Below are 16,164 nucleotides of genomic sequence, written 5' to 3'. Positions count from 1 at the left end.
GACGGTGGTTCGAATGTACTCCTTAGGGTTTAGGGTTTAGAGGAGGCGGTGGTTCGAATGTACAAAATTAGCCTCAATACTGTGAACGACATCATTTGCCGCAAATTGCCTGGCCTCCACAACGACATCTAATTACGATACGGAGGGAGTATCACAATCAACAAGACAGACACTCAGCTGAAGAGAAACTTTTTGTTTCCCAAGAAAGGTAATCTCAGCAAAGCAGAAACTGCATCTATTGGCGCCACTCTTCGTAAGCGGTGCATGAACATATGATAGGAGTAACACTGGATAAAATGTGGTAGACAAAGAATCCACCGCGGTCAGAAAGGGTTTTCTAGAGACCATCTCTTCGCTACACCATGTACAATGGCCATCTGAATCGTCAAATCTAGGCATGACAAAACGCAGTACAAAATTGCGGACGACGAGAGTATTAAGTGGCACTTAAACATCACAAGCACTACGTGATAACAGCTCCTGCTGCAGCGAGGATCAATGCAGCAATAGGAATGCCACGGGAACTGGAGACCTCAGCGCCTGAACGAACCATTGACCCAGCTGGTGGAACTGCCTCCATTGGACTGGACATTAACTCAGGGACAGCAGCTGCACCAACACATAAATATCAAGATATTAATTCATATATATAACCTTCATAGGAAGGCAACCATACTATAGAGAAACTCAAGTGTTCATTACCACAAAGTAGTACACAATAGTCCATACATAATAACACAAATTACAAAGCATTCTTCGTTATGACACAGTAAAAATAGTTAATATAAACAATAACTAACATTCGTGTGGACAGAAAAGCAGTGAGAACCTTTTTTTTAAAAAAAAAATGGTGTGGTAAGCTGAAGGAATATGTTCACCTGGGGAAATTTCTTGCCTGGTTGTTGACTGGGGCATGAAATGCAATTGCGGCAGTGCCTTCAGTTCTATGTTCAGGAAATGAAACAACAAAATGATCAGTGAGAAGTTAACGGGTTGTGCAATATTATACTCTTATCTCTTTTTTATACTCTTTATCTCGTTTGTCATATGATTAGGACAAGCAGTACATGCACGATCTGCATGTCAAGAAGAAAGATGGCAGCTTCTAACATAACAAAAACAGGTGAACTAGTAAGGGAGACAAATTTCCCAAGCATCAGGTAATGTTTGTCCCCTGCTAAACCATCAGGATATAAGATGAAGATTTAGCATCAGGATATGACATGAAGACAAGACAGAACTATCACATTGTTACAATAAATTTCTTTGAGAAAAGAAAGGACTCCCATAAATCAAAACGTGGAAAATTGATTAAGATTAGTAGATTTTCAAATTGGGGCATTCCCATTTCCATTAGATGTCCAATGGAAATACAGAGAGCTTAGACTGTTTAAGAAGAAAAAGAAAAGAAAAAAAGACATAAAAGACCATTCATCTTACAACTACCCCCAAAAAAGATAAGCCACCAGCCCAAGAAACCAGAACCCACAAAGATAGTCCAACCAGCGGCCAACGTACAAGGTTTAGTAGATGACTAATCATGGTTCCAAAGAAACTAACATTTTGTTTAGCACATACCAAACTGATGGTGTATCTTAAATTATGAAAGAGAAGGGTGAAAAAAGCACTGTTGCCTTATATTACAAGAATGAAGCATGCTAGCTGCCTTTTCACTACACCATGCTAAACAACACAACAAATGAACCAGTCTTCCTAAGGGTCTATTTGAATCAGCTAAGCCTAGTTACTAGTTCAGGCTAAAAATTAGCCGAAATTAGATCACATATTAGCTTCCTGTTTGGATAGGCTAGAGCTAATTTGGGCTAAAACTTAGCTGGCTAATAATTAGCCCTATGCATCAAACAGGCCCCAACACAAACTAAAATGAAAGGAGAACCTGCCTGACTCGCATACAATCGTACTCGAGCAAGGAATTCTAAAATACTTGAGGCCAAACATCTGGATATGACATTATGACTTGAGGCCAAAAATAAAATCATGCTAAGAACCAGTACCAAAGAGCAGAAATACTACTATTGCAGCAATTAATGTCAGGACAAAACAGAGTCGCTAAAATTTGAAAAAAAAAAAAAATAGACGACTGGTTAAGTTGACGACTAGCCATCAGAGAACAGAACGATAGTGGCGCGTCTAGGAGGCAGCAAGCAAGCCAGTGCTATTAGTCATCCACAGCTTGAGCTAGTGCTCCATATGCGGTTGCTGCACAGCAAAAGCGCGCAAAGAGCATTGCGACGAGAACGTGTACAGGAACCTGACGCAACAATGCAGATGATTCTTCAATCATGGTGCGAGAGGGGAGAAAGGCACGAGGGGGCGTGAGCGTGACTCCCTCACCACGGCAGGCGTCGGCGAAGAGGGTGGCGGCCTCCACGGTGGCGGCGGCAAAGGCGTTTCCCGCAGCGCAGGCAGGGAGGAGCGCGGCGAGGCGGGCGGCGTCGATGGGGAAGCCGAGGAGAAGCGGGTTGCGGAGCAGGTGGCATAGGCAGCCCTCCTCTCCGCCTCCCGCCGCCGATGGGGATACGGCGCGAAGGAAGGCGACGCAGCAGGCGTCGGTGGGTGCGGGCGGGGAGCCAGCCAGCGGCGGCGCCACGGCCGCCACGTGCGGCAGGCATGGCGAGATGGACACGATCGTGGCCACGCACCGCGTGGTCGCGTCCAGGGCGGAGTCGGCGTCCACGGTGGAGGTGGAGGCGGAGGCGGGGGAGGCGAGGAGGAACATGGCGACGAAGGGCACGAGGCGAAGGATGCGAGCTGTGGTAGGGCCCATGGTGCGTGGCGGTGCCGATGGGGTTGCCGGTGCGGCGCCTCCAGACGCGCGCTCTCTGAAAAGTTGGTATTGGGTTTGGGTTTTGGGGGACGGGCATGGGACATTGGAGAGAGGGGGAAGGAAGGGTGGCCTCCACCAGAGGAATCGCTGTCTAAGGCTTGCCAAAAATAAAAAATAAAAAATCCAAGATTTTTCGTCACATCAAATTTTACTTCATATGCATTAAACATCAAATATAGATAAAAGCAAAAACTAATTATACAGTTTGCCTATAAATCGCGAGATAAATCTTTTAAACCTAGTTACTCTATAATTGAACAATATTTATCAAATAAAAACGAAAGTGCTACAGTGTCAAAATTAAAAAACTTTTTTATCTAAACAAAGCCTAAACTATTTACTCAATGTCTAAATCCATCCTAAATTACAAAACGTTTGATTTTTTATACCAAATTTGACCACTCATCTTATTCAAAAACTTTTACAAAATATTACTTCTTTTATCGTTGCTTGGTTTATTAACAAAAATTCTTCAAAAATGACTTAAATTTGATTATGTTTGTACATTTTTTTGAATAAAACGAGTTATCAAATTTTAGGTAAAAAAAAAGTCAAACGTCTTATTATAATTTGGGATGGAAGAGGTAAACGTTTAGCACTAGCAATCCTCCTGATTGTCCATAGGTTCTCTTTTCGTGACACGTGTACTCCTGTGGTTGATGATAACTCATTTTCTTGACTGAATACAAGCTGAATCAATTATAGTAATATTTTTTTAGTTGTGACACCAAATATAACATTAATAGACCTGGCAACCGAAATGGTCTAAGATAGGCCGTGTTTCTCCTATATACACATCTACCTTTGGAGTTCCCAGCTAGGGCATCTAAAAAAACAGTCGGGTGCGTCTATGATTACAGCATGATTCTCTGTACATCACAATCACATCGTGTTGCATAGCTTGCACATAGCAGATGTTAAAACAGTCACAACATAACCATCAGGCTGTGCTATAACGATGTTAAACTCATGAATCTTGTGCTGAAGCTTCACTATTTAGATGATAAAAATGGAACAAATTGTTCCTTAATGATTTGTTTAGTCTCAAAACTACCTTGACCCTCTGAATGCTACACAATAATCTATCCTGCAGGATTGTATACACCGTACAGTGAAAGAAGATGCCCAAGGGAATGAAAACCTGAGACCTGAGGGCAACTCTAGTACAATACAACAGTAAGACCACATTCGAAGATGTCACCAAATTGTTCTCCTCCCGGGTTTCAAAAATCTTCTTCTATCAACTCCTCAAATGACATGCTGGCCAAGCACATGAGATCAGGTCATCAGGAAAGCCATTACATCAGATAATGGGCATTCCTGTAGTATCTGTTGATGTACCTAGCCTGCAGAAAACAATAGGTACAAAGTTAAATATATTCAGTTAGCTTTAACTGAGGAATGCTTAATAGCAACACTGCATACCTTTACATTGTTTACATCAGGTGTGTCTGGGGTTTTTACAGGATAAAATTTGTAAAATTTGATATTCTCGAATGCTTCTTTCATTTTAGGATCCATGTCGTCGATAGCTTTCTTCCTGGCTTCTTTAGCCTACAAAAGTTTGTGGAAACATTGAGTACTAATGCAACAAATCTCCTGTGAATAAAATAGATAGTTCCCATGATTGTGAACCTGTTTCAGCTCTCTCTTCCTTTCTCTAACCTTCTCCTTGAGGAACTCCTATCAAATAATGTGCAACTGTAAGTTTAAGACACAAAATGTAACCAATTCCTGAAGATTAGCATAGCCACAGATTAAGCACAAAATACAGTACCTTGAATTTTTCTTTCTCGCCCTCTGGCAGGCTACCTTCTTGCACTTTCTGATCTGAAAAATCCTGTATTGCAAGACAAAAATTGAAGTCATTCAACACGGATGCACTTTCATGGGTAGCAAAACTCTAGCATATTGAGCGGAACAAAACACATTTCATGACAAACCTCATAATCATCCATTTCCCAGTCGAACTCATCTACTATCTGCAGCACAGCACAAAGTAAACACAGTGATGCATGACAACAATCTACAGCTATATGAAATCAAAACTCATGCACAAATTAGGAGGCATAACTATCAAGTACACTAATGTTGGATGGACCAACTGATAAAATTGTTAAAGTGGAAACCACGGTGAGGCGGTGAGCACATTTATTGTCAATTCACACAGTAGAGGAAAACTTCAAACAGCTCAAACCTTCCATTTCGGTTTGGACTGATTAATACTCCTCACTGAAATAAATAAGGAATCTTACCGGGGGTTCTAGAGGATATAAGAAATTGATAACTGTGTCATCCTCATCTTCAAGAGGTTGTAGAGGCATATAGTCTGCAGAGATTATAGACAAGGTTCATACACAGACGAGGAGATTACTCAGGAAAAAGAACATAAAACCAGATAATGCCAAACATATTTAAACTAAATGACTTACAGACTTATAATTAATAATTAGTACAATAGTTCGAGGATGTGTGAATATGCAAGATTGCAAGAACACATGTAGAGCTTATAAGGGTGCTGGAATGTTAGGTTATTTGAAATGATTGTCTGCTGTTTTAGAAGGTGTTGACCCTCAGCCACCTAGACGGTTCCTGAGCACCACCATCCCACCTAGCTTATGATTTCTGCCTAGGTTTAGGTCGTCATTGCACATTATATGCCACATCAACACTTTCCTAAGGATTTTTATAACAAAACATGTTTAGACACTCTACAACATAACTACAAAACAAGCACAACACTTATTACAAAAGTTAATTTCAAGCCATAAACAGCACAACAATCAGCCAACTAAGAGATTATAAAGAGTTTAGAAGACACTATGTTTCTTCGTGGCCACGTTATTCAACTGTCATTCCAATGAATTAACTGACATAGAGATTAAACTTACAAGGCATGCAGTAATCAAACTTCTTGACTCTCTCAATTTTGAGATGCTTCAGCGCAGACCTACAAAAGGTGTAAACCAGAGACTTCGTAACTTGAACCAGCGGTAACAACAGCAGTGCTTAAAAAAAGGAAATATAACACAACAATGGATGAGCACAAATATATATAAATCCTAAAGCATGACATTGCAGAACCATAAATTTGCACCAACCTTCGCTGTGTGCATCCGAGAGTGAATATTTTTGTTTTTAAACTGTCAATCCTGCTAAGCCTACAGAGAACGCAAAGCCAAAGCTAGAAAAATGAGTTGCAATGACTTGGGAGAACAAACAATAAGCAGAAAATATCATTCAACATGATAATACAAAAGTACCGGTCCTCAAGTGGAACATAAGGCACCCATGCCATTTTCATCGCCTTCATTGGCACGATTTCCTCATTTTCCCTTTGGACTGAGTTTATACCAATTTTGTCTGATGGAGGGAAAGGGCAGTCTACCTGCAAAATAAAAGAGTTCAAGTGTTAAAATGAGACCAACACCACCCAGAGATAGATAGCAAAATATTTTTCTCAAACAACAGATAGCAAAATATTTGACCCATAAACAAATTGTTTTGATAGAGCCATCATAAACTGCAAATATAAAAATCAACACTTGCCACTACATTTTAGACTCAAAACACTAATGAAAAGAAAAATGTCACCAGCCAAAAACTTTTATCTGGACAGCACCAATATTGTTAAAGAACAAAAATGATTTAACATACTAAATCTGCCTACCAAAATATAGTTCCATTGGTATTTGGTAATATCAATGGACAAAGGTAGATTAAGTCTCTTGCCATTTTTTTACTTTTCACAATGTTTGTTGCAATTTTTAATCTTAAAGACTGATATTTTCAAAGTTGTGCAATTGATAGTACCAAAAAAATGGAAACAACAACCACCCACCAAAGATGGTATGAATTATTTGCTAATGCAAAAGTACAAACAGAATTTCTTAATTGTTTAGCTGGCATATTCTATGACCTAGATGAGTAGATTTTCATGTCCAGCACTTATGTGGTTTGCTTCTATGGCTAGAGGGTAGCTGGTATCCCCAGCAAGTGTACATTGAACCTTATTTTCTTTCAACAAAAGCAGAGTTATCCCGCGATATAGAAAGAGCTAGATGTTCATCATAACATAGTGTGGAACTAAAGGTGGCATTTTCAATAGGTGTGTTTCTAATAGCATGTTTTGCAACTCAAAATTGTGGAATAAATATACACACAGGATAGCTGTCCAGCAAAGAGGGTAGACAAGAACTTACAACAACTACAATTGGAATAAGCACTATCTTTGATTCTCCATTAACATCCAGTAGCTGGGCTGCATGACAACAGGAGCCAATTAGTCTTGTGTAGAACAATATTCAGCAGGCCCGTAAAACTAGTAAGCAAATGAAACATATGGCCTATACTAAAATCCAGTTTATAAATCCAGCACATAAATAGTGTTGCACAGATAGAATTGTCGAATTTACTAAACTAATAGCTCGAGATTAAATTGAGATTAAAATTAACCAAGATAGCAGTAGCACTGGTGTAAACTATAACAAAGATTAACAAAAATACATCAAGGACTAGTGGCAGCAAATTAATTTTGGAAAGTAGCTGAAAGCAAAGTGCACTTACGCTCGGTGCTTCCAAACATATAAACTGTCTTCCCATGAAGCTCTCCCCCTTCTTCTAAGGCTTTCTGTTCACGAACAACAACCACATATATAATCATGAAGGGGGAACTAATAAGCACTCAAAAAGCAAAATAGACTAAAACATTAACTTTGATCGCCATACCTCTAAATTTTCGAAGCTCCAATTGAACTCCTTTATCTTATCAATGTTTTCCCACTGTAGATAATATGGCAAGGTATATAAGTTGTTAAGGAAAAGATGTGAGCTATGTCCAAATGTGCATCACTAACATACAGTCATACACACTACTACAAATTAAACAAGGCAGGGATGGGAGCAAACCTCAGTACCAACTGGGAAAGCAGATAACCAGAGATCCTCCTGAACATAGCAGCAAATCATTAGTCAGAATTCACGTAAAGTAAATAGCAACATCATCAAATATAGGGCAGTCAAACACAATCTAAATCGTTATGGTGACTTCCAAAAATAAACCTGTTTGAACCAACAAGCGAGAAAATGCTTCTAAAGCCATCATGTTCTATTTTTTAGTGGTAATCATACATGGTTCTCAAGCCTTATATATCAACCGCAACCAATGGACGGAAGAAAATGCTAACCTATCAAACTGCACTTGCATCCCAAAACACACAGATTTGAAAATTTTCATGCATAACGAATTCCTAACGCCACAGTAGTGCATTGCGATTTCGTACACAGATGAGGAGAATCCAATAGTAAAACTCAAAGTATAATCCTACATAACCATGGAATGCCACATTTGAGCATCACCAGCGGCAGAATGGAGCCATCATTCCCCAGTTTTTGGACCAATCAAAGCACTGCAAATCTTGCCGCTAGAGCAACAATCGAAAGTGAAGCCGCCCGCGTGCTAGTCAGATCAGGGCCAAACGACTAATCGGGGAAACCAAAAACCTAACCCGAGCCAGGCCATCCTGGAAAACAAACTCACCAGATTTCTCTTCTCAGGGAAGTAGTCCGTCTCGGGCTTGGGCTTGGGCGGCGCCTTGACGCGCTTCCCCCGCCCCCGTGTTGCCGGCTCCGCCGCCGCCGCCTCCGGCTTGCTCGAAGCACCGGCGGCGGCCTCCAGCTCGACCGAATCAGTGGCGGCCGCCTGGGACGCCGTGCGCTTCTTACCCCTCGGGCGCGCCATCACTCGCGGTTGCTAGGGTTAGGGTTGCGGGCGGCTCGCGATTGGATTGAGCGTTGTGAGAGGTGCGTCGGTAGTAGATTTGGGTACAGGGGCGATAGGGCGTGGAACCAACGCTACTACGCAAATTTGAAGGAGGGGGGAGGCGGCGCGGGGCGGGGGCGGGGGGGCTCGTGGCTTTGGCCTTTGGATGTGAGTTCGGCGGGCTGCAGTAGCCGTTGAATCGAACACGCGGCCCAGTTTTGGGCCGTCCGATGGCAGTTGGTGTGGTTTGTCGAGAGAGTGCGGGATGAAGGAGACACGAGAGGGACAGAGGCGAAGAAAATGCTTTTGGGCACTGCTTGCTGGAGATCCGCGTCGTTTGGCAGCGAGATTCAAATTAAGCGCGGCTGACACGTGGGCTCCACCTGTTACTGATCTGGGTTCAAACCTTATTTTAAGGTACTGTCTTTTTTTTTCCCTTCTGGGAACTATTTTAAGCTACTGTCAAGCCAGGGCACTAACTGTGTTTGTGTTTGTATGGGCTAACTTTGGGACGTTCGTTTCCTAATCTCAAACTTGAGTGTTCACAATTAGGCTGGTTTCGGTGAAAGTTTCACGTGAGTTTTATTCACATTCAGTAGGTTGTCATATATGTATTTTTGATGATATGGCAGTATATTTAAAAAGAGAGAAAAAAATAAATTTTATCTAAATAAAACTCTCTTGGCACGATTACTAACTCTCTATCAGTTTTGGAATTAAATTTCTATGAAACCATAGAATGAAACTCTCCATTGAGAGTGAGTGTTTCATCTAAATTTTATTTCATTTTCACATAACATAGTAGTCTTGAAAATGTCGTCATAAAACTACCCACTGAGACTAGCCTTATATTTTTCTTGCTAGTGTGTTTTACTGTTTTCTCACAGGCCAGTCCACCACCATTTTTATTTGTCTCATTTCGCTGAAATGAGCTCATGTTGGTGCTTATGCTAAAATTCTGTAAAAGAAAAATATTGTTTGTTCGCTGAAAAGTACTGCTAAAGTAGTACAGTAGAACAAACCTATCTCACTTTATTTAGTTTGCATAACAAAATAAAAAGGGTGATTCATCGACATCTTTCCACCTTATTCCTAGAGCTAATTAATACAAGAATGAGAATTGAAAACAACCTGCCAAATTTAATCTGAACGAATATACCCTTTTCACCTCATTCCCACGAGTTAATGGTTGATATAAGCATGAGTATTGGATTCATTCTGCCAAATTTAATTTGATACAGTGACTTATGATAGTCAGCTACTCGAACCATCACCCTATAATTTGTCATAACTGGCCAGAGCATGAAGCGCGCAAACCGTGACGAAGAGCACACATGTCACAGAGCTCAGAATCAGATGCGCACATCCGACACAACATAGGCTCACCAAAAAACTCAAAATTTTTAAAGATTCTCCGTCATATCGAATCTTGCGGCATATGTATAGAGCATTAAATATAAATAAAAATAAAAAGTAACTACACAGTTTGCCTGTAAACCGCGAGATGAATCTTTTAAGTCTAGTTAATCCATAATTGGACAATGTTTATCAAATAAAAACGAAAGTGCTACAATACCTTGAACCAAAATTTTTTGCGAACTAAACAAGGCCATAATCAGGCGTCGTGGGCTGTCGAACAATAGCGGAAATTGGAAAACAAGCATCACAGTGCACCAATAGTCCCACTAATAATGGGAGAAGCTGACTTACACTACTACAGATTACCGCACCAAACTAACGAGACAACAAGCTCGCTTTTGACATCCGTAACACTTCGCATCGACAACTGTATTTTTTTAAAAAAGGTTAACTACTGTCATTGACTATTGCTACAGTGGATTGCTAGCATCAACTATATACGAGGAGCTGGGATTGAGCCAAGTTGCAAGTTGAACACCATCCTCGCAGGTAACCTTCCCGATCATAAAAGCTAATCATAGTATCGTTGGATCGGTGAGCCTAAACCCCGTGACGATCGTTGTTGGTGTAAGTTGGAAACAAACGAAAAATGAGTCTACATGAATGCTGCTTGTGCAGTAATCAAATGCAGGGGCAGCAACACATACGAAGCATGAAGGTCTGACAAACAGTCACCAAAACTTTCAAATGGCACGGTACATATCGCAAATACTTTACATGCTAACTTTCACTTGATTCATTGTGATTTACTATATCGCAGGGAACCAATTCGCTTCGTGTTTTTCTGTAAGCAATGTTAACTCTCAACTGAAGATAAGCAACAACCTCTACAAACAAAAATACAGACAAATAGTCTCCAAATAATTTAGAAGAATGGTTACATTAATGTACAAGGAAGGATAGTACACTGACCAGTGACCGCCATGGTTCACTAGTAAAAGATGAACACTTTTGAAGGCCCTCCACATAATTTAGTCACTTAGGTACAACAAGCTGACGGCCATCAAGCTTCCTATCTTGAAGCAGCCACAGCTTAGCTGCAGACGTGTCATACAACAATGGTAATGAGTTCCACAAACTCTCAGCTCTGGAGTGGTATAAAGAAGTAACTAACTATAACCAAGTGAAGACTACATGATCATGGAATAATCATAAGCTTCCAAACAAAACAGGTAGCAGAAAAGCAATCTCCCAGTTACAGTACTAGAAAACCTGCGTGCAGGTGCACAACAAAGAACAGGCCAAAACAACAGATCATCATGTATGTGACCTATTGTTCCTAAGCATTTGGTCACTTATATGACCAGCTGCTCAATAACATATGATGATTTCAGTATTGAAAGACTCCTCTCAATAGCAGTTATCCTCCTGTTATTCCACATATACTTCTTAAAACTGTTTCCCAAACAAGTACTAACCGATTTGGCTGTGAAGAACAAAAACCTACTATTTACTTCTAACTCAAGCAATGTGTAAACCCACAGAGGAGCAGAGAGCAGATAAGCAAGATGCACAGCATAATGAATAACCAGAAATCCAAAGTGGTTTCTCTCCTCGATTACAATAAGAACATGAAGATATAAGGTAAACACCAAGCAGATATTATATGCACACATTAGTTCAAGTTCCAATTCCAAATTTGCTTTGTGGACATATTAGTTCACCTATATATATTGGCAGTGAAACTAAGTTCAGAAAACGCCAATGGTAGCTATGAACTCTCACTGATTTCTTGTAGCTGAAATGGCAACAAGAAAAGGTACATTCAAGAAATATCTCATGTAGGTCATTCCTTTAAATCATTTTCGTTTTCAAGTTTCTAATATAAGAGCAACTGCTCTGTAAATGTTGGGTGCACGAGCACGACACGGCTGGCACATCGAAATGCTATCACATTAACACTAAGTTTGTTCACATAAAAAACGATAAGATATCATGCATTTCATGCAGCTGATCTTTCAGTAAAGAACTCCCGCGCTCATTAGTTTTTAGTTAGCAACATATCACTTGCAGCAATTGGCTTTTGATATATTACCTTCTAGGTTGTATTAATGCCATTGATTTCCTGGTGAAAGCAAAAGGCATCCTTCTCCTGCGCTTCTTTCGTCTCTTGCAAACAAAATGCAAAGATCAAAAGAAAATGCACAAGGAGCATAAAGAAAACTAATAATGATGATGTTTTATTTTAAATTTAAATCCAACGCACTGGACATTGTTTACAACGTACCAATCTGGAATATTTTACATACAGAAGTTCCAAAGGGCAAACTGGTGTAACCAATAAAAGCCAACACGCCACACCTTACGATGCAGGCAGATTATATTTGCTTTTATGATCAATCTGGATGAAGTGTTAATCCTGCAACAAAATTTCTATGATGGACCACAAGGAGAAACCTTATCCACTTAAACCGGCACCAAGCCTGCTAAAGAACACTATCAGTCGCTGCTAGACACCGAGAAGATGTGATACTTCATGTCCATGTCACCTCACCTCAGAAGATATCTGACCTCGGGGATTCAGGGTGAAGCATAACAGTTAGTACAGACAGGAACCCAAGCAAGTGCTTCTAGATCAGCCAAAAAGCCCGCGGTTGCCTATATTCCCTTGCAGTTCTTTCAAACGTTGCTCTTCCAGAGGATCAGGACTCTTCAGATACCGTTTGGTACGCCTGTGTATTTTCAAATTATATACGGAAAATCAATTTTGGCTGGTTGAATGAAATAGAACTACGTAACATTGGGCCAACGTGGAAGAGAAGGTTAAAAATTGACCTGTCAAGTTCATTAAGAGCAGGGAATGTTGGCATGAAGTCCTTTGATTTAGGCAGAGGAACTTCAGAGAACCATTTGTGCTTCAGAGCGTCGTCTGCTGATATACGCTGTACGAGAGAAAGAAGTGTGATCAGACTGGTATGCATGATGATAACAAGAATCACAAGATCAAATGACAACTTGAGAGTAAAAATTGCACCTTATCGGGGTCATAAGTTAGCAGCCTGTTCAATAGATCAAAACCAGCTTCAGACAGGATTGGTCGCCCAGAAAAAGACGCAGCTGGGAACTTATCCCTTAGCCTATTATACCTGACAATAAGAACAAAAAAAAGATGTTCTATGATTCTATCATACAAAAAAATGACACTCAGTAAAAGACAACAGTATAAATATAGACACTTACGGTTGTTTGACAAAATTTACTTTCACACCTGGCAATTTAGCATAGCCTGGCCAAATCTTCTCATTAGGTGTGCCAAGTGTTCTAAATATCTGCCAAAGAAGCAGCTTAAACATGAGATATCATCGATAAAAGTTTATATCAAGAGCTGCCTGAAAGGAGTTCAGAGCAAATTAAATACCTTATCTAGCTGTTCAAACTCTGTTTTTCCATTGAATAATGGTTCTTTGGCAAGAAGCTCAGCCATTATACAGCCCACCGACCACATATCAATAGCGGTGGAATACTCCTTTGTTCCTAACAACAGTTCTGGGGCCCTGTAGCCACAAGGAGCAAGAAAGGTGAGTCCAACTGAATAACTTTAGAAGAAAACCAAAACACTGCTGAGGAATCTGATGTTGTCCGATGACCTACCTGTACCACAAAGTCACAACCAGTTGAGTATAAGGTTTTAATGGGCTCCCATATTGACGAGACAGTCCAAAATCACATATTTTTAACTCACCACGGTTATTCAGCAAAAGATTTGAGGTCTTCAGATCCCTGTAAAAAGCTCCCCATGTATCAACAACACAATAACAGATTCAAGACTATATGTGAACAGAAAAAATAAGGTAAACAATAACTACCTATGAAGTACCCAATTGTCATGTAGATATTTTACACCCTCTAGCAGCTGAAGCATCAAACATTTGACCTCGCTTTGGGTATATGGTTGTTTCATGGTCTCCATGACACCTTTAACATCATGTTCCATGTACTCCATAACCATAAAAATACTATCTAGACTACTTCCAACTACTACTTCCTTAACATCCACAATTGAAGGATGGTGGAAAGACAAGAGGATATTTATTTCCCTAAGAGAGGTTAATGGGAAACCTTCTCGCTCTTTCTCCATCTTTACCTTCTTCAATGCAACAATCTCACTTGTCTTCTTATCCCTTGCTCTGTATACAACACCATATGTGCCCTCGTTAATTTTGTTGAGCCTCTCAAACTCATCAACACTTCTGCAACCTTGAAGCATATTGATACACCTGTGTGGTGGCTTCTCTGGTTCAGGGGTTTCAGGTCTGCGTATTTCATTGTCTGAGTCAGTATCTGACATATGGTTTTCTGTATCACTGTCACTAGCATGCTCCCTGTCGACATTCATATAGTCATCTTTATCGACCTCATAATCTTCTTTCTCATCATTACCCATTTTCCCTGAGTCAGATGACCTAGACATTGTCCTTCCTCCGGAGACTTCACCAGGTTCTGGACTTGTTCTTTTCCACTGCCCTGCCACAGAGGGGTCTGCAGGAGAAACACTTTTCTTCTTCATTGGAGCTGCCCCATCTTCCTCATCATCATTAGCACCCGCCCATCTTGAAGTCGATATGTTCCTCATTGTTGGATACTCCTCTTCCAGCTCTGTCACCTTATTCACCTCATGTTCCGGCAACTGCAAAGCACTCTCTGTACCAACAGTAGGCTCTGCATCCATAGGTGACTTCTCCACAGCCAACCTCGGTGGGCTGTGGTCTTGCTGAGGCAGTGGCGGTGGCGGAGGGAGCTCAGAAGGCACAGGTTCTACCACTTTCTTGTCCCTTGTTGCATCAGAATGTGGTGGCTTTGGGCTATCCCTGTCCCAAATTATAGGTGAGAATTTCCTCTTCTTGCTCGGCGACGAGATCCCTGAGCCTACTGCCACATCGCCCTCCCTGATAGAACCGGGCACGCCATTCTCCCTCCCTCTATGCGGTCTGCCACCGGAGTCATCAGATGCACTACCGCTTAGCACCTCGCCAGGCTCACGGTCACCAAGCCTTCCCGCGAGTCGGCTCCTGGGCGGGGGCGAGCGTCGGCGACCGTGGCCGTTGGCGAACTCCCTACCACCCCTGCTGCGCCCGCCATCGCGGCGGCGGTCCACGTCGCGGTGGCGGCCGCCGAGATGGTGGTGCTGCTCCTTGCTCCTCCTGGAGGCCTCCGCGTCGAGCTCCCGCTCCCTCGCCTCGTAGTCCCTGTAGCCCCCATGGCGCCCAGCGGCCATGAGCGAATCGAACGAACCCGCAGCAGGAAAACCCTAGATCCGTACCAAAAACCTGAAAAATATCGGCGTGATGCGGACCAGGGTGGGTTCGGATCTGGCCTTGGATCGAGCGGCCGCGTCGGCGCCGGTCGCCGGCCGCGCGGGGTGGCAGGCGCGGAGACGGTGGCGGCGAGAACGGTCGGGAAGGCAGCGGTGGAGGCTGGGGTTGGGCGGCGAAGCGAATACGAGAGGAAGAGGAAGGGGGACGGAAGCGACTGCTGCTAGGGCGGCCGCTCCGCGTTGTTACGGGTCGGCTCCAGGCTTTTTCCTTTTCGGGCCTTCTCAGAACCCGCGGGCACCGTGCGCCTGGTGGTTTCGTGAATGGATGACGGGTAGGGCTGCGCCGCGCGTAGGGATGGTTGCGTGGGTCCAGGATGTCAGCTAAATGATTGAACACGTGCTTTAAAGACGCTTTGGACTGGGCCGCTGGTTATTCAGAGACAAATGGGCCAACGATCGGAATTTTTCCATTTGTAACCAAGCAAGAAGCATCTCCCTAAGGCCTTGTTTAGTTCCCAAAAAATTTTGCAAAATTTTTTAGATTTCCCGTCACATCGAATCTTTAGACGCATGCATGGAGTATTAAATATAGACAAAAATAAAAACTAATTACATAGTTTAGTCGGAATTGATGAGACGAATCTTTTGAGCCTAGTTAGTTCATGATTGGACAATATTTGTCACAAACAAACGAAAGTGCTACAGTACCTGTTTTGCAAAAAATTTTGGAACTAAACAAGGCCTAAGCACGGTTCCTATTGTTCAGGCGCCAGATTTTTGGGTTTTGGTTTAGGCGACACATTTGGCTGTTGATCTATTTTATTTTTCATGCTTCATCAAACTATCGTAGAGACTACTCTCTCCATCCATAAATTTCCAGAT

General features: G+C 41.9%; 3 protein-coding genes across 8 annotated transcripts; all 3 read right to left on the bottom strand.

The window, feature by feature from the left end:
* LOC8073698 lies at window positions 215-2,877 on the bottom strand. Its single transcript, XM_002446661.2, has 3 exons — window positions 2,356-2,877; window positions 879-944; window positions 215-609 (listed from the first exon to the last, which is right to left on the bottom strand). The coding sequence occupies exons 1-3, from the start codon at window positions 2,786-2,788 to the stop codon at window positions 464-466; spliced, it is 645 nt and encodes a 214-aa protein (XP_002446706.1). The 5' UTR covers window positions 2,789-2,877; the 3' UTR covers window positions 215-463.
* LOC8060178 lies at window positions 3,780-8,746 on the bottom strand. The gene is made up of 14 exons (XM_002446660.2): window positions 8,388-8,746; window positions 7,757-7,795; window positions 7,577-7,630; window positions 7,415-7,478; window positions 7,051-7,109; window positions 6,112-6,236; window positions 5,950-6,009; window positions 5,740-5,798; window positions 5,104-5,177; window positions 4,792-4,830; window positions 4,626-4,688; window positions 4,484-4,531; window positions 4,274-4,402; window positions 3,780-4,194 (listed from the first exon to the last, which is right to left on the bottom strand). Exons 1-14 carry the CDS (start codon window positions 8,586-8,588, stop codon window positions 4,147-4,149), a joined length of 1,062 nt encoding a protein of 353 aa, XP_002446705.1. The 5' UTR covers window positions 8,589-8,746; the 3' UTR covers window positions 3,780-4,146.
* LOC110436093 (cyclin-dependent kinase G-2) lies at window positions 10,682-15,534 on the bottom strand. Of its 6 annotated transcripts, none has more exons than XM_021462246.1 (10): window positions 13,835-15,243; window positions 13,620-13,748; window positions 13,387-13,522; window positions 13,209-13,297; window positions 13,003-13,114; window positions 12,804-12,910; window positions 12,256-12,700; window positions 12,064-12,137; window positions 10,941-11,065; window positions 10,682-10,855 (listed from the first exon to the last, which is right to left on the bottom strand). In XM_021462246.1, exons 1-7 carry the CDS (start codon window positions 15,241-15,243, stop codon window positions 12,604-12,606), a joined length of 2,079 nt encoding a protein of 692 aa, XP_021317921.1. In that variant the 3' UTR covers window positions 10,682-10,855; window positions 10,941-11,065; window positions 12,064-12,137; window positions 12,256-12,603. The 6 variants fall into 6 exon arrangements, with proteins under 6 accessions (XP_021317921.1, XP_021317922.1, XP_021317920.1 ...); XM_021462247.1 differs by having other exon boundaries at window positions 10,682-10,812; XM_021462245.1 differs by having other exon boundaries at window positions 10,741-11,065.

The sequence above is a fragment of the Sorghum bicolor genome, chromosome 6, assembly GCF_000003195.3.
Source record: "Sorghum bicolor cultivar BTx623 chromosome 6, Sorghum_bicolor_NCBIv3, whole genome shotgun sequence".
Lineage (NCBI taxonomy): Eukaryota > Viridiplantae > Streptophyta > Magnoliopsida > Poales > Poaceae > Sorghum > Sorghum bicolor.
This window is presented reverse-complemented; position numbering and strand designations above follow the sequence as displayed.